This window comes from Macaca nemestrina, chromosome 17 (assembly GCF_043159975.1).
Source record: "Macaca nemestrina isolate mMacNem1 chromosome 17, mMacNem.hap1, whole genome shotgun sequence".
In the NCBI taxonomy this organism is placed as follows: domain Eukaryota; kingdom Metazoa; phylum Chordata; class Mammalia; order Primates; family Cercopithecidae; genus Macaca; species Macaca nemestrina.
In genome coordinates this window covers 38,192,996-38,210,570 of record NC_092141.1, presented here as the reverse complement: position 1 = coordinate 38,210,570, position 17,575 = coordinate 38,192,996, and the positions used below count along the sequence as shown (strand labels likewise).

The 17,575-nt window shown below is 52.5% G+C and overlaps 1 protein-coding gene and 1 long non-coding RNA gene across 3 annotated transcripts in view; one reads left to right on the top strand and one right to left on the bottom strand.

Moving 5' to 3' along the window:
* LOC139359526 (uncharacterized) overlaps nucleotides 1-9,977 on the top strand; it is a 40,324-nt gene extending 30,347 nt beyond the window's left edge. Inside the window, exon 3 of the long non-coding RNA XR_011615575.1 lies at nucleotides 9,527-9,977. This is a non-coding gene — a long non-coding RNA (uncharacterized lncRNA). The remainder of the gene's footprint in view (nucleotides 1-9,526) is intronic.
* Nucleotides 3,946-15,827, bottom strand: LOC139359525 (TBC1 domain family member 3B-like). 2 transcript variants are annotated; one of them, XM_071082646.1, is made up of 14 exons: nucleotides 13,655-15,827; nucleotides 13,410-13,492; nucleotides 12,079-12,301; nucleotides 11,512-11,592; nucleotides 10,955-11,062; nucleotides 10,516-10,625; nucleotides 9,232-9,280; nucleotides 8,588-8,708; nucleotides 7,788-7,882; nucleotides 7,345-7,410; nucleotides 6,775-6,874; nucleotides 6,252-6,404; nucleotides 4,924-5,283; nucleotides 3,946-4,738 (listed from the first exon to the last, which is right to left on the bottom strand). In XM_071082646.1, exons 1-14 carry the CDS (start codon nucleotides 13,724-13,726, stop codon nucleotides 4,488-4,490), a joined length of 1,872 nt encoding a protein of 623 aa, XP_070938747.1. In that variant the 5' UTR covers nucleotides 13,727-15,827; the 3' UTR covers nucleotides 3,946-4,487. The 2 variants fall into 2 exon arrangements, with proteins under 2 accessions (XP_070938747.1, XP_070938748.1); XM_071082647.1 differs by having other exon boundaries at nucleotides 12,079-12,118.
* Nucleotides 15,828-17,575: the final 1,748 nt, after the last annotated feature.

The window sequence follows — 17,575 nt, the reverse complement described above, 5'->3', positions numbered from 1 at the left end:
GTGCTGGGATTACAGGTGTGATCTGCTGTGCCCAGCCTATATTACCATGTCGTATGCTGCAGAACCTCTTTTGGAAACAAACTGGGATATAAATAATACTCAAGTGCAACTTTCAGGAACTTACTCTTCATAGTAAGACAATGCCATTGAAACTTACTATGTTTCATAAGAAGGGTTAGTACTGGCTCGACATTTATTTTTGCTTTTACATTCTGAGGATGGGAGGGAGAGGGATCCACAATAAATTTTGAGTACCATTGTGTTTGTACAATAATAGCTGATTAGCCTAATTCCTTTCAGAAGGGAAATCAGCATGCGTGAGATCATTTCTTGCCACTTAAATTAAAATTCTAAAATCGTGACTATGGTTCTTTAAGAGAAACCAGACCTACTTGACTGCAGTCATCCTAGCTGGCCATAAGACAGGAAGTAAAGGGCCAGGCGCGGTGGCTCACGCCTGTAATCCCAGCACTCTGGGAGACTGAGGCGGGTGGATCACAAAGTCAGGAGAACGAGACCATCCTGGCTAACACGGTGAAACCCCGTCTGTACTAAAGATACAAAAAACGTAGCCGGACGTGGTGGCGGCACCTGTAGTCCCAGCTACTCGGGAGGCTGAGGCAGGAGAATGAACCCGGGAGGCGGAGCTTGCAGTGAGCCGAGATCGCCCCACTGTGCTCCAGTGTACACCACACCCAGCCAGATGCTGGTGATTTGTGTTCTGGATTTTTCTTTGTTTTAATTTTAATTTTTATTTTTTTGACCAGTCCAAATAGAATTGTTCAGTTTTGTTGACCTTTTTAAAGAAAGTTTTGGGCTTTGTTAATTTTTTATGCCATCTCCCTGTTTTCTATTTTGTTAAACTTCTGCTCTTTATTATTTCCTTCCTACTACTTACTATGTATTTTCCTCTTCTTTTCTAACTTAAAAAGGTGGAAACTTAGGTCTTTTCTTTTAGATATTCTTTTCTAATGAAAATATATGTGCTGTAAGTTCCTCTCTGTTGCTTTTATTGAATCCCACAAGTTGTGTTATGTTTTTGTTTTTGCCACTCTTGTTGTTGTTTTGAGACAGGGTCTCAATTTGTCACCTAGGCCGGAGGGCAGTGGTGTGATCTCGGCTCACTGAAGCCCCAACCTCCTGGGTTCAAGCGATCCTCCTGTCTTAGCCCCTCAAGTAGCTGGGACTACGGGTGCACGCCACCTTATCTGGCTAATGTTTTTGTATTTGTCATAGAGACAGGGTTTCACCATGTTGCCCAGGCTGGTCTCAAGCTCCTGAACTCAAGCCATTAACAGGCGTCAGCCACCACTGCCCCAGCCTACATCTCAAATTTTGATAAATTTCATATTTGTTGCCATTCTGTTCAAGACTTTTCCACTTTCCCTTGTGCCTTTCTCTTCACTATCTTAGTCTGTCTTGGACAGAAGTAGAAGTCTTCTGCTGTTTGTTCTTAACATTGATTTTCCCTCTTACTTCTCTTCTGGTTTTTTGTGATTAGTTTTTAGCGCTGTATTTTAATCAGTTTAACAATGCAACGGTTAGTACTGCATTTAAATTTAATTAATTACATTAAATTGCCTTAAATTGTCTTTTTGGCCATATCTCTTCCTATATAGATAAGTATTTATATTTATATAGTGGTTGCTATACGGATTATAATTTTCTTATCAGTAAATTGAGTCTACTGAGTGTATCCCTTTTTTGTTTTTTTTCTTTTTGAGACAGAGTCTTGCTGTGTTGCCCAGGCTGGACTGCAGTGGCAGTATCTTGGCTCACTGCAAGCTCCACCTCCCAGGTTCAAGCAGTCCTCCTGCCTCAGCCTCCTGCGTGGCTGGGACTACAGGCACACACCACTGCACTCAGCTAATTTTTGTATTTTTAGTGGAGACATGGTTTCGCTATATTGGCCAGGCTGCTCTGAAACTCCTGACCTCAAGTGATCTGCCCGCCTTGGCTATCCAAAGTGTTGGGATCACAGGCGTGAGCCGCCTCCCCCGGCCTGTGTGTACCACTGAACACAAAATGTAGAATGAAACCGTAGAGACGACTTTTACCTGTTGCTTCTCCAGTCTTTGTTATAGTTTTATCAGAAAGCTACACACATTCACAAACCAACCCGTGTTTTAATCTTTAATGTAAATGGTCATTTGCATTGTAAATGAGTGTGAAGGCATTAATGTTTTATATGTTTATTATATATTCAGTGTGCCTCCATGTTTATCGCTCTTCATGTTTTTCTTCAGTTCTGAGCTTCCTTCTGGAATCATTTTGCTATTACCCAAGGAAAATTGTTTGGTGTCCCCTTTAATGGAAATCTTTTAAAAAATGTTTTCTGGCTTTATTTAGTTATCTAGTTTTTCGTTTGATAACTTCCCTTTTGTTTTTAAAATGTTCATTTCTTTCCCTTAGTTTTCTGTAGTTTTATTAACGTCCCTTGGTGTATATGTTTATTTACTCTGATTTACAGTGGTTCTTCAGTCAGTGGCTTTGGGTCTTCTGTTCTGGAAAATTTTCAGATATTATCAATATATAAAAGAATATTAATATTGATAGTGAATCCTGGTATACATTTAGTGAATAAAATTAATCTGTAGGAAACTCTTTATATTTTCAACACCTTTAGTTAGTTGGATTTTGGCCCCAATTATACATTTTGTGATGATCACTTTGTTTCTCATTTTCTGCTGAATTCCTATCACCCATTTATTTATTTTCATTTTTATTTACTGGGACACAGTAAAATTGAAGTAAGGCTGTTTTGTAACTCACTTAAAAACCTTCAGAAAAATATATTTCAATACAACTTTGGGAATTCTTTAGATTTGGTCACTGTTTGCTGTCACACAGGATCATGGTGTTGGTACCATTTGATTGGGTGTTACATATTTGTATCCATGTTCCTTTGAAGGGTCAGTATGTCTGATGTCCCGAGTGTCTATTTCTCATTCTTTTTAATGGTAGATATTCATACACTGAAGCTTTAAGGCTTATTTTTCTTTTAGTTTCTAATTTTAAATTATGATCTTTCCCTTGTTGAATGGGGCTATTTCTTTTTAAAATAAATACTACAAGGGTCCCCTGTCTTACGAAATGAGCAGATTAGGTCTCTAACACTCTGGCCCTGGTATATGAATTACTTAAGAGTGTGTATCTGTATATCCTTTGATGCTGAATGCTTTGATTTATTTTAATGACTAGCAAAAATTTTGAGATTATAAAATTGAACATTTTTCTTCGTAGGTGTAATAAGCATATTGAAATATTCATTTTCTAAATGAGAGATGATGTGTATAAAATTTTAAAAATGGACTTTGAAGATTGTGCAGATAGAATTTTCTTATTGCTAATTATCGACATGATGTTATCCCATTTGGTAGTTGGGAAAAAATGTCTAACAATTTAATAAGATTGTATAATCTTTACATTTGCATGGAATTTGAACTTTTTTATAGTGATTTTTATCTAGGTTACACCAGTTAGATGTGGCACCACCAACTTTTAAACACCTCAAATAACTCTCATCTTCGTACTTAATTATGCAATGGTACAAGTGTTTTTAAACAGAAATGTGAGATGCTTTTTAGTAATGCTTTGAAAAGTGCATGAGTCTAATACTGACATTTCCTTTCATGTTTTTATTTTTTTCTTTATTTGCTCTATCAAATATAATGTGCAGGAATTTTTTCTTATTGAACTGTGGAGATAAATTTTTAGAAAACTGTATACCTTAATACTGATGGTATAACAGTCTTCTTGCTTTCCCTAGTGGCATAAAGTAACACTTCAAATATTTACCTTTCTATTCTTCAGTGGTGCAATCATGGCTTACTGCTTCCTGGAAGTCATGGGCTCCAGCAGTCCTCCTGCCTCAAGGTCCTCACTAGGTGGGACCATAGACACACGCCACCAGGCCTGGCTAATTTCTTTGACTTTTCTCTAGGGACAGGGTTCACCTGTGTTTCCCAAGCTGGTCTCAGACTTCCAGACTCAAGTGAACCTGAACCTCCCGCCTTGACCTCTCAAATTGCTGAGATTACACGTGTCAGTCACCACACCCGGCCTAAATTTCTTATGTGCCATGGTACTGCAAAACGTCATAATTAGGGGCAGCTGGATGGAAGGTATAGGAGGACACTGTAGTGCCTTTTCAATATTTCTGTATCTCTAAAATAATTTCAACAGAAAACATTTATTTTAAACCAGGAAGAGGGTTACCATCTATGAGTTGAAAATACAAAGGCAGGCACACGGTGTCGTCAGAATTCAGAAAGCTGGTCACACGGCTGGGGGTGCTGGGAGGGGCTGGGCATGGTTGGCTTTGTGATCTGGGGGCTGGTGTGTTCCATCTGTGAAGGTCTTTCAAGCTGCACACTTTCTTAATCAATTTTCATAAGTTTAACAAAAAATAAAGCGAAGAGGCAAAGCTGGCTTGGGTTGTTAAGCCTCGGGAAATTATCCAGCCATGAGCCCTGGCCCAGATGCTTCTAGAAGCCTGGAGGGAACTGAGAACTTTCCAAGTAGAGGTGGCAGAGGCAAGGCCCTGAGGTGGGAGCGCACTGCTGCTCGTGCATAGCTGTTAAGGAGGTGTCCTGGTTGGAATCAGTGCTGGGTGCAGTGCAGGGCTGGAAGTCCATGTCCACATTGTGGCTCAGTGCAGTGAAAGCCAATCTCACCCCCTCCGCAGGGTGTTCTGCCTGCCAGCAGGTGGCCAGCTGGTCTTCCTGGGATACGGTGCCATTGTAAAAATTGGGTGCAAGTCTCTTGTCCGCAGATGGGGTGCTCTGTTGCAGTGGGATGTCTCCCGATCTCCCTCAGTCCTGATGGCCTTGGCAAGGCTTGGTGTCAGGGTCCACATGGGCTTCCCAGGCTAGCCCTGTCCCACAGTCCCGGGGCTGTCCAGGACACATTCAGAAGGGATATGGACCAAGCAGCTCTGTTCGAAATCATAATGGGGGAACCAAGGGCCCCCTACATCCAGGTCCGTCTGGAGCCGGGGCATCGAGTTCCACTCCAGGAATCTCCAGGAACCCTGAGGTCTTTCCTGAGCCGGGGCTGGGCTGGGCACACCCTGAGTGCCCACACGGTAGGTGTCTTCCCGGACAGCCCCACCAGGACAGGATGTGGAAGAATGAGGTGCCCATGGTGGGGAAACTAGCCAAATGGGCCGCTGGAACCGGGCTGGTGGGCCTGGAGGGGCCTGCCTGTCCCCATTGCAGAGGGTCATCCTGCCATGTGAAGCCGGCACAGGCGTGGGTGTTGAGGACACTTGCTCGGGTTTGGCTGAAAGGAAAACAGACGTGGTCAGCGTCTCTAATGAGCCCATGCAGGCCTTTCCTGGCTGGGCCCCACCTGCCTGGGTCTGTGGAGTCCTCGGGGTCTCTGTGGGGCCCCCGTGGTCTGACACTGAGGACACGCCTGTAGTCTGCTGATCCCAGAGGGAGGGGTGTGTGCCAACAGGCGTGGGGAAGCTGTCAGGGCATGACAGGTGTCTCCTGGCACTGCCCCCAGGGTTCAGACTGGCTGGGGGCTTCCTACCACACACCCTCGTCCCAGGGCTATTGGGCCAGGGATACAACCCCTAGTGAGAACTCAGGTGGGAGGGGACTTGGATGTCACCCAGCCCCTTGCAACCTCTCATGGGGAACCGTCTACGCAGTGGGTGATTGGGCCTTGACATGGGTCATCCTCTGCCCTCCTGGGCTGTCCAGTCCATGCCAGGACTGACCGTTCCCACATCTGGCTGAAAACTTGGCTCTGGGCCCGGGGTCCTGCCTGTGCCCTCTCCCTGAATGCTCTGGGGTCAGGGACACCCGATTCCCTTGTCTCCCTGGCTCAAGGCTGGTTGTCCTGGCAACCTTGGAGGAGCGTGCAGCAGTGAGGGGCCTCTGCTGCTCTCTGAGGCTGTGGCTGCTTGCATGGAGGGGCGGGGTTTCCCACAAATGGGTCTGGCTCATCTAGTGCCCTAGAGGGTCCTATAAAGGGGAGACAGAGACACTGCGGATAGTAAGAGGGGGCTTGTTGGACGGTCATGCCCACATTCTCCTCCTGCATGCACAACACATCCAGTACACACGCACTGAGCGCCTGCCCTGAGGACTGGTGGCCTCCTGTACTTAGAGTCCAGGAGGAAGAGGAGAAAAAAAGGTGAAGAGGAAGGCCCAGGTAGTAGGGTTGCGGGTCTCGGGCACTCCCCCACTATTGACTGCCCCAGAGGGTGACATGGGAGGGGACATGGCACTGGAGCCCACCTGGGGGTGGCAGGTCTCCTTGCTTCCTCGTTAGTTTCTTCGTAGAGGTCCTAAGATGCTTGAGCACAGCGTCATCATCCAACTCTGAAGTATGGAAGAACTGGTTCCGAAAACGTGCCCACAGGCCAGACCTGGATGTCTTCATGAGGCGCTCTAAGGACAGGGTGGAAATCAGGCCAGGAGAGTTCCCTGGGAGGGGGCACAGCTGAGACCTCGTGGCCACTTCAGTCTCCCACTGGGCAGTGCTGGATCCTTTTGTGGCCACCCCAGGGGCCCAGATGTGCACAAGAGCCTGTGGCTGGAGGGCCACCTGGGCAAGGAAGTGCTCACGACACTCCTGACTTTCATCTGGGTCATGTGGGGGATGGGCTCGGTGTCTCAGTCCCCTGCCCAGCCCACCTGGCCAGACCTCCCTCCAGACCAGAACAGAGGATCATGAGGACAGTGTGAGGAAGCTGGCCTCCGGATAGTCTGGGTCTGACCCCAGGGCTTCCCAGGCCCCACTGGGCACATGTAGACTTACTCCTCTGAACTTTAAAGGCAATGCTTGTCATCGGCATCAACACTCGTTCTCCTTCCAGTAAATACACATCCCACAGGCGCAGGATGATCCCAAGAGAGATCTGTGGGGACAGCAGGTGTGGGAAAACCTGGCCCTTCCAGGCTGGGGCTGGTAGCTCGAGCTGGGTCCATTGGGGCTTCAGTCCCCAGAGTCAGTGACCTTCGCCATGAGGGTCGCCTGAGCCCTCCAGGGCGCTGGGTCAGACAAGGTCTTGCAGCTCCTCATGGGGGACACTCATTTGAGGGGGGATGTGGCTCCTGGAGAGAGGGGCTTGCCCAGGGCATGAGGCTTCCCTGAGCCCTCTCAAGTCGGGTCCTTGCCCTGTCTGCCCATGAGACTGGGCCTGAGCCCCAGCCTTTGCCCTGGGATGACCCCTCTTGGGCAGAGGGTTTTGTTTGGGTTTCCTGTGGGGACCTCCTTGTGGGCGGAGCCTCCTGTGGGCTGTGGGTGAGCCAGACCCCCGGGCTGGGGAAGCAGGGCACTGCAGGGCAAGGAGGGTCCCTGAGCCAGGGTCTCCCTGTGCCTTCTTACCCCGTCATTCAACATCTGGAGAAGCCAGCCTAACGAGGAACCCTGCGCGCAAAGACCTTCCTTGTCCTGATGGGAGGAACAGAGGTGCTCAGGGCCCCCTGGGCTGCCCTAAAAACCTCCCTCTTCCAGGGCCTCTGAAGACCCTTCCCCTAGTGCAGAACACTGTTCTGGGCTCCCCACAACACCGGCCCCTTCCCACACTCCCGGTGGACACACTGCCCTTTGCCCTGCTCTGCGGGAGCTGGGCCCCCATCCCTGTGCCTCTGTCTCCTCCAGGGCAGGAAAGGAATCCAACTCCCAGCCCATGGAGAACCCGACGTCCCGGGTCAGGCCCTGGCTGGACTCAGCCAATCACCAGCCCCACCAGGGGCTCCAGGCCCCGTTCCTCCAGCCCCACGAGTGGCAGGGCCTCTGGGGAAGAGCGGAGGGGACCATAAACTCACCAGATGCCACATGGTCTTGGGTTGTGACGTGGGGACCACATGCTCCTGATGGTCTTGGAGTCCCTGGACTGTCCCGCCATTTGAACTGTGGAACCCTGAGAAGCCCCCAGCCCGTCATGAAATCAGAGCCTTCCCCCAAGATGTGGAGCCATCAGCTGGAAGAGCTGGGCAGCTGCAGAGGCCCCCAAACCGCAAGGCCTCCCACCCTCCCATCTGATGACCTCACCATGCAGCCTTTGCCCTGGGGAGGTGGGGCAGGAACATCCCCTGGAGCCTGGCTGGAGGTTCCCCTGGACGCCTCCTGGACCAGGGTGCAAAAAGGGCAAGCCTGACTTTGAGGCCACAAAAAGGTGGCCGGAACAGGGTGGGTGCTGGGCTTCCTGGTCATCTCCTGAGAGTGAGGTCGGGCCCGGGGACACGGGATGGGGAGATGCTGCCACTTGGGCTTGGTCGGCCCATTTGTGGGCACCAAGGGCAACTGGAGCCCGGGTAGCTGGAGGGCAGAAGGACTCTCAGAGAGGAGACAGCTGCACAGAGAGCCGGAGGGCGTGGCAGCAGGACACAGAGGGTGGCCACAGGGAGGATGAGATGCCCTCCGCTGATGGGGATGAAAGGCGTCTGACTTGGGGTTTGGGGGTCAGCCGCGAATTCCCGTGGGACCCTCAGCAGAGACATCCTAAAGGCTCCCAACAAGCTGGCAACACAAGGAAGGTGCCTTGGCTGAAAGCTGAGATCATCTGGCCAGGGTGGCTGCCCCCGGGACTCACTGCATGAAGTCTTGGGGGCAGCTGTCCACCTACCCTGCAGGGAGTGCCTCTCACTGGCCAGCAGCTGCACCAGTGCCCAGAATGCATCCTCCTCAGGCAGATACAGGAGGAACAAGGCCGCGATGGGGCTCAGGTCCCTGCAGTAGCCCACCTCCTGCAAGAGCCAGAGTCACCGTGAAAGGACATCACCTGGGAGGACTGAGGTCACCTGGGAGGACTCATGTCATTGGAGAGGGCAGAGGTGACTGGGGAGGCTTCCTCTGAAGAAGAGGCTTCCTCAGGGTGCAAATTCATTTCATGACAAGAGCCAAGTCCATCAGGCACTTCAGCACTTTGTCCAAAATGTCTCCTGATGCACCGTCCTGCGTGTGACTCTGCCAAGCTCCTGGGGTTTGGGGCAGCCCCAGGAGGAGGGCGTCATTTCTGGTTCTGAGAAGTGGTGGTCAGACCCAGGTGACACCAGGAGTCCAGGCCCCGACTCCTTTGTGTCTCAGCTTGACCCCTTGAGACCACCCCCTTGCTTGGAGGTTTATGCCAGCAGTGAGCTGGAGTCCTACATCCTATATCCTGGTGGTCACAAATACTAACTTTAAAAGAAACGACAGCACCCCCACCAGATACCCACTCCTGTGAACAGGGAAATATTGCCCGGGAACGTCACTGCCGGGAATACTCACCGGGTTATACTCCGAATATGCCAGGAGGATGTGGAATAGTTCCCGCTGCCTAGGAAACAGAGAAAGGAGGCTTTTGTTTGTTTTGTACAGATGCCGTTGGTTTCACTTTGTCCACAAAGCCTAACAACAAACCCCATTTCAGGTTCAGATGATTCATCAGATAAGCAGTGAGCTCTTCAGGTCCTTTGAGGAAATGTTTCAGGAAAATCCACATCTGTGACATGCAGATAGCCCAGTTGTACAGTGACTTGCCTGATCCTTTTCACTCTGAATGATTTTCTTTATTTTTTTTCAGTTTGCACACACGCCAGTTCAGTCTTTGGATGTACAGTTCCTCCACGGTTCTAAACCAATGGGCAGAGTTTCCCGGCCACCACTTCAGCCCCTCCTAAAGTGACTCCTTCATCTTCCAAGTCTCCAGGGTGGCCCCTATGCACCCGGCCTCTCCCCGATCTGTCAGCACCTAGCCACCCAGACTGCTTCTCAGTCCCCATGGTTTGGCCTTTTCCAGAATGACCCAGGAATGGGAATCCTACGTGGTAGTTTATTGTGTCTGGCTCCTTTCCCTCAGCAAAATGCATCTAGGATCCACCCACGTTCATCCGGCCATCACTGGCTCGTTCCCTTTTCTCACTGGGTCTTCCGTTTGGAGGGAGGACCAGCCTTGCTCTCCCCATTCTCGTGTTGAAGGCCATCCCCGACGTCTCCGTGTATGAGTGATGATGAATTAAGTAGTGAACATCTTATGTGGATGTCAGTTTTCAAATCAGTGGGTTCAATATCTGAGACACTTTGGGGACACATGGTTGAAGTCCATTGAGCTTTGTGAGTCACTGCCCAACTGGCTGCCAAAGTGGCTGTGCCATGTCACGTTCCCAGCAGAAAAGGATGACAGTTTCCAGGACCCCTTATTGCCCCAGCATTTGGTGATGTCAGTGTTACCTCGGGAGGCTCTAGGGTCCTCTGTCCTGCCCCCCTCCCGTGAGTCCTACCGTGGGTCCCCGTGGGTCAGGGAGAGCACCTTTCACCATTGTGCATGATTTTGTTTGCTGCCTTCTGTCTCCTCAGGATCCTCCTGGGTTCTGGCCCCACGTGTTCCAGTCTGGCCCAGGGCTTGGAACCAGGGAGGTGCTTGTTTCATGGGGCCAGCTGCTCCCTGGGCCAGGAGACCTCTTGGCAGCTCTGTCTTCCCTCCTAGGTGACCCTGGCTTCTGCTCTGGGGAACGCCCCATCCCTTTCATTCAATCCATGTCTGCTGTGATCCTGTGGCTCCCATAGGCTTACTTGGCTCCGTATCGATCCCTGAAGAAGATGTGAGTCCTTAGTGTCCCCCTCACGTCCAGGTCGATCTGGTGGATGTGTTCAGATGACCTCTTGCCCTTCTCCTTCATGACCTGTAGGGCAGGGCCAACAGGAGGAAGCAGCCTCAGAACAGATGGAAGACTCCCTGCCCCAAATGGCAGTCGGCCCACAGTCAGCACTCCGGGAAGGAAGGAAAGCAGAAAGGTTTCCTTGTGCACAAAGCTACTTTTTGGCTTGTTACTAAAGCCGGGGAGGGTCACCGGAGCCGAGTTTGTCTGTGGTGACTATGTCACCGTCCGTGCCCAGGATGTGCATCTGACCATCCCACTCACCCCCCAGCCTGGGCTTGATGCTCCCTCCAGCTGGAGACCTGGGCTCCTGACATGGCCTGTCCTGTTTGTTGTGCTCTGCCTGAGCGTACCTTGTATGTTCTGGGGTTTTTCGACTTGACTTCCTGTATGTTCAGCAGGACTGACCACACTTGGCCCCGGATGTTCATGGGAATGCCCTTATATACTCGATCTATCAGCTGTGGGCACAAAACAACCTCGTGTCACAGGCCACGGGGCGACCCCAGTGAGGACCAGAGCCCGAGGATTCTGGAAATGGTTGGTTTTGACGCCATGATTCCTCATTAGAGGTGACATAAAGCTGGAACAGGGTCTCCCTTCCCAGGATTGAAAAAGTGCATGGACACTCAGAGTCGGGACTCTGATCTGAACATTCTCCTGCCTTTGGGTCACCAGGGCATCCCTAGCCTTGAGCTCCAGGTGGTCCCAGCCCTAGATTCAGATTCCTTCCCAGCAAGGTGATGCTTGCACAAATAGGCAGGCAAACTACCGACCAGGCCTGCAGTCCTCTGGGTGAGGACAGTGTGCCACCCGCCCTCTGAGAGACTGATGGCGCCAGGCCACAGCCATGGGTGCCTGTCCCCTGTCTCTGCAGAGAGTGGTTCCGGGGGCCTCTCCCTCCAATTACCTTTTTACTGTTCTTATATGTCTCCCATTGTCCCAGCATTTCCATCCACTTGCTCTTTCGTGTTATCTCCCGCCGCATTTGCTGTCAAATGAGAAATGTCAAATGAGAAATGTTGGCGTTAGGGGAGCTGCCAGGCTTCCCAGAGCTGCCCATGAATGCTGGGTCTTGGGCTCTGGAGCCCTGGTGGACCCAGCTGGAGGGAACCAGGGAAGGGCAGACCCTAAGGGCTGAGAGCCTTTGTGCAAATGAGCGCCAGTGGGCTGGATTTGGGACCCCGGGACGTGCCATCCTCAGGCCACAGACACACCAGTCTTAGGTCAGGTCTCAGCCTCTGGGTGGGGTCCTGGCCACCCCCAGGCCACAACTGTGGTTCTCATTTTGGAATGTTATCAAACTGCCCAAGTTACCGCAACTTGGGGTCAGATCCAGCAGGGACTGCTGCCCCTCCCAGTGAGAGCATGTTGCCCTCACCGGCCACCACCCGGGCCAGCTGCCTCCTCTGCCTCACCGACCACTCGCCCAGTCCCCACGCCCCTGAACCAGCCCCTCCATGCATCAGGTTCTTACCTTCACCTCCCGAGCAGTGGCAGGAGGCAGCTCTGTCTCACTGTAAGGCAAGCCAGGCAGAACTGAGGACCTGCACAGGGCCTGGAGCTGCCCCAGACTGGGAGTCAACCCCCAGAAAGGACAGGCTCTGTCCCTATCCAGCTCAGGGCTCAGCCCAGGAGAAGACACAGGGAAGGGAGGACAAGGGACTTCCTGTGGGCCTGACTCCCAGGAGGGGCAGGAGCTGGGAGAAGAAGGAGTGCGGGGCCAGTCTGGGTGGGGTTACTGGGGCCCCTGGCGTGGGGGGCGGTCAGGCTGCACAATGGGGCTGCCTGTCCTGGACTGGAGGTGGTGCTTTCTGCTGGAGCTGAGAAAGGTCAGGCCTGAGATGGGATGGGGGCCGCCCAGGGTGGGCGACTGGGCCCTCACAGGAGTCCCTCAGGGAGTGACTGCATCACCCCACCAGGGTCAAGGGAGCCTGCCCTGAGAGCTGCCCGGTGTACTCCTGGTGCACCAGGGGCCCATCCCACTTGACAGCCCCAAGGCCCTTGCAAGTTCTGACCTCCCAGCATCCACCTGCCTCTCCCTGCACCTGACCCACACACCCTGCGTTTCAGAAGTGGCACCGCTCATCAGCTCCCTCCCACCCTACCTCCCCCGGGATCCTCTGTGTCTCCATCCTATGATCCCTAAGGGATGGACTCCTGGCTGGGCTCCTCTTACCTGGCCCCAGCTCCCTTCCCAGCACCAGACCCAGGGTCTGTAGCCACAAGCCCTGCTGCCTCCCTGGCCTTAACATGAGATGCCCAGAACGGGGCCCTGCCCGTCTTCTCCCCCATTCCCCTAGGGCCAAAGCCCCCACTGTCTCCATGCCTTTCCATCTTCCCGATGGGGACAGTGAGGGCTGTAGCTCTAGGGAAATGAGGGAGGACAGGGGCAGGTGGGCCCTCAGAGACCTGCTGGACAACAGCCCTGAGGCTAGGCCAGGCGTCCCCTCACCCTGTGGCCACAACACATGGATCTCACTGGGGTTGTCTCCAAGTAGACATGGCCAGACCCTCAGGCTGCCCCGCTCCTCTTGTGCTAACTTGTGAACAGAACTGCTGAGAGTCCAGGGGCCTGACCTAACCCAGTCTCCATTCCCACCCGCTCCCTAGATGGGCCCCGCACCTCTGGCCTAACAGCAACCTCGGGCTGGACCTGCAGGGGAGTCAGGGAGGAGTTCTGACCCTGGAAAGGAGGTTGACCTGACGTGGTGAGACAGTCCTGCCTCAGAAAGGCCTTTCTGAAAGCAAACCCATCCCTGAGCTGAGAAAGGTGCTTCAGGGGTGAGGGGAGCACAGAGGACTCACTGCAGAATCCCGAAGCGATCAGTGCTGCTGTAGATTCCAACAGGCTCAGGCCCCATGTCCTCGGGCAGCCCAGCTCGGTATCCCTGTAACCCAGAGGGAGGCTTGGTGAGGGGTCCAAGATAAAGAGTGCAAGGGCCTGGAGGTAGTGGCCACCCGTGCCCACCCTGTGCTCCTAGGGAGCCCAGGACCCTTTGACCAGGGTGCACTGGAAGAGGCCTCCCTCCAAGGAGCAGACCGACCTGTACCTTCTCATAGTTCATAATGATGTTATCTCGTTCCTGTGTCCGCAAACTGTCTGCATCCTCTGCGATTTCCATCCTGTGAGCCAAAAATCATCTAAACGTTACATTGTACCCGAGAGCTTCAGAGAAAACCTGAACCGCTCCCACCGGGCTCCCAGATGCTGGCTGGCTGCGTAACCCCCATTCCACCACCGTCCCCAGGTAAAAAGGGGCCAGACTCAGTGGCCCACACCTGCATGAGTCTCTGGAGTCTCAAGCCCCAAGCAGGGGTGGGCATCATCCCAAGGACTTGAGGACAGTGCGACCTGGACAGAGAGTCCAGTTGTCCCCAATTGCCATGAAATGGGGACACACCTGCCCCAGCAGGTTGAATGGTGTCCACCTGCCAAGGGTGAAGGGCCGATGGTGGGCTATTCCAGGGATGTGGAGGCAGACTGGGGTCAGCGATCAGAGGTCTCTGTACAATCGGCCTCCTGAGATGCTCAGGGACCACAGAGATGCCCAGTTTTCTACAGGAATCAAGATCTCTCCTGACTGCTCTGTTCTTCTCCGCTCATCACTTTGGCTCCCGTGGCCCTTCAGTCTGAACAGAGAAGCCACTTTAGGAATAATGCCAGTTGAGCAGGAGGGTGTTCGGTTTGGGGTATGAAAATGATCTATTGTGCTAGTGGAAACCCTCACTTGGGGAGGGACCGTGGACTCCACCATTCTGAGCTGTCCCTACAGGAGGGGGCTTCATTTTCCTGGGTTACTGAGGAAGGACCATGGGTCCTTGATCCTGGAGAACACCTAGATGGAACGTTCCTCCTGGGAACACTCGGGACAAAAGAAGGGTGAGGCCTCCAGAGGACCAGACAGAGCAAGAAATACTTGGAGAGAACGCCAGTGCCTGGACCCCTTTGAACAGAAGGGAAGATGGTCTCCCCCCAGCCAGCCCTCCAGGGCTCCTTCATTTTCCACAGCTGCCCTAGGGCAGAAGGCTCCCGCGGACAAGGGACTTTGTGTGTTCAGTGGGGCCTACAGCCACCATCAGGACCCAACTTAGAGCACAGAGGTGTTCTGAGGACCCTCCTATCTACCACACCTACAGTGGATCCATCCCAGTGACTCTGCCAGGACCAGGCTCTGCCCCATCGGGATGGGAAAACTGGGAAGACTTGGGATCTAAGGCAGGGAGGTCACAGGGTTCAGGCCTGAATTCCAGCACAGTACACAGCAAGGGTGAGAGCAAAACCCAGGTTCATGTCTGGATTCCCAGGCCGGTTACCGCCTCTCTGACCCCAGACGTCTCACCTGTCGAATGGGTACACTAGGGAATGGCACTCACTCTATGAAGCCACCATGAGGACGAAAGAGCCAATCGTCTACACTGGCAGTGTAGAACGGGCACCCGGTGAGTGCTCAAGGATGACCCTCCTCGGTAGCTGCCCAGAGGCCAGCACCACCCACAGCATAGCCACTGTCCCCAAGTCAGCCTGGAGGGAAGACAGCAGGTCACACTCACCTGATTCTGATGAATCAGCTGACCTGCGTTATGCCTCTCAGGTAGAAAGCCTTTGAGTCCACAAAACTGTTTCCCGATACCACTGTGCATGTGTAGCTGATACCACTGTGCGTGTGTAGCTGATACCACTGTGCGTGTGTAGCTGATACCACTGTGCGTGTGTAGCTGATACCACTGTGCGTGTGTAGCTGATACCACTGTGCGTGTGTAGCTGATACCACTGTGCACGTGTAACTGCTGTAGAACACAGAGGCAGGCCTGAAAGCGGATTGGTGCTAAGCACCAGTGACACTCTGAGGTCATGGCACGCATCACAGTGGGGCCTTGCCCGGGTCAGCAGGGCCCAGAGACGGGGTCCTCCGCTGCCTGAGGCGGCCACATGCCTGCCTGTAATGTGTTTGTGTGCATGCGTGCACACCTGTACATGGGTAAACACATCTGTGCACGTGTGTGTGCCTTCTCTGGCCAGGCCTGGCTGCCCCACTCATGTGTGCACCCAGTTCCTCATCACTGTCACCCCCGAGGTCCAGGACCAGTATCAGAGCATCCACGGGTGTTGCCTAACCTCAGCCCTCCTCGCCCAGGGTGGTCTGGGATACACATAAGGGTGGAGGGAAGTGACCACTACTGTTGAATCTCAGAATACAAATGCTAATACTATTACCTAATGGTCTTTTGCGTGTCTCTAATGGTATCTCTTTTTAAGTTTCTGATATTTTAACTGAGTATTTCTCTCCATGACCCTAGCTAGAGGATCCTGTGGGGAAAGTGCTGGGAACACAGTAGGGCCTCACTGTATTCTAGACATGTTATCTCAAATCTGGTTCATCTGTCCTTCCTGCCAGGGCCTAGGGGATGCCAAATTCCAGGGTCCAGAAAGAGCTTGGGATAAAATGAAGCTTCAAGGGGTGGACTTTGACCTGGGCTGAGTCTGCCTGTGCCATTCAAACGGAGTCTCAAGTCCCGAGATAGGGAGTCCAGATGCCCCAATGCAGGGACCTCTGATCGACACCTGCTCCCCTGTACTCATTAGCAACCTCACCCACCCTACTCTCAAAGCACACTTGGCCGTTATAACCGGGAGCTCTGCATCTGTGGATTCAGCAACAGCAAACGGAAAATATTCAGAAAATAAATTGCATGGTTATGTCTCTACTAAACATGTGCAGACTTTGTTCTTGTCATCATTCCCTAAAGAATACAGTATCACAACCGTTTATGTGGCATCTGCATTATGTTACAGATCATAAATAATCTAGTAATGGTCTAATGTCTATGGGAGGATATGCATAGCTTATATGTAAATACTAGGCCATGTTATATCAGAGATTTGAGCATCCATGGATTTTGGCATCCCCGGGACCCTAGAACTAATCCTCCCTGGATACCAAGGGATGACTGTATAAACTCACTCAGGAAGGCTTCTTATTGGAGGAAGGACCCAGGTCAGTACAGACAGGGACATCGTCCTTGCACTACTGTCCATCTGTTCATCCATTTATCCAGTGGCACTACCCTCTAGGACTGTCCCAGTGACAGCCCTAGCAAGTGGAGACATTCAAAAAGACTGACTCACGTTGTCCAGCTTTGAGGTCTTGGAAGAAGTTGCACCAGTGTGAGAATAGGGGGTCAGTTTCCTCCAGGATCCAAAGAGCATATCAGGGCCCCTCGGGGTGAGGAAAGGAGCGCGGCCTCTCCAGCAGCCACACGGGCTGCAGTGGGATGGGGCTGGGGCTGGCCATGTGGATCACCTGGGCCTCATGAGGGCAAAAGAAAGACCAGGGGGTAGAACAGGAGCATGGGGCAGCTGGATGCCTAAGGAGAAGGCACCTCAGGGAAGGGGTACTAGTTTGTTTTCACACTGCTGTAAATACTCGAGACTGGGTAATTTATAAAGGAAAGAGGTTTAATTGACCTGCACTTCAGGGAACTTACAATCATGGCAGAAGGTAAAGGGGAAACAGGCACCTTCTTCACAAGGCGGCAGGAGGGAGTGAGTGGAGAACGAGGATGTGCCACAGTTTGAAACCATCAGCTCTCCTGAGAACTGCCTCACTCTCAGGGGAGCAGCACGGGGGAAACTTTCCCCAGATCCAATCCCCTCCCACCAGGTTCCTCCCTTGACACAGGAGGATTACAATTCCAGATGAGTTTTGGGTGGGGACACAGAGCCAAACCTATCCGGGTCTCAGCCTGTCTTGCAGCTCCCCAGGGCTGAGGCTGAGTACAGATCTGCTGGCCCTGCTCTACAGCCCTGGGGGCTCTGCCTGTGCACCCCCATCTGCTGCTTCCTGGGGGTGGTGGCTGCTTCCTCAAGAGGAAGTTGGATCTGCTCTCCTGCCCACCCCTCTCCAGGACCTTGTGGAGCCCTGGCCACGTCCTCCCAGGGTAAGGGCAGAAAACTGGGCTCCTTGCCCTTC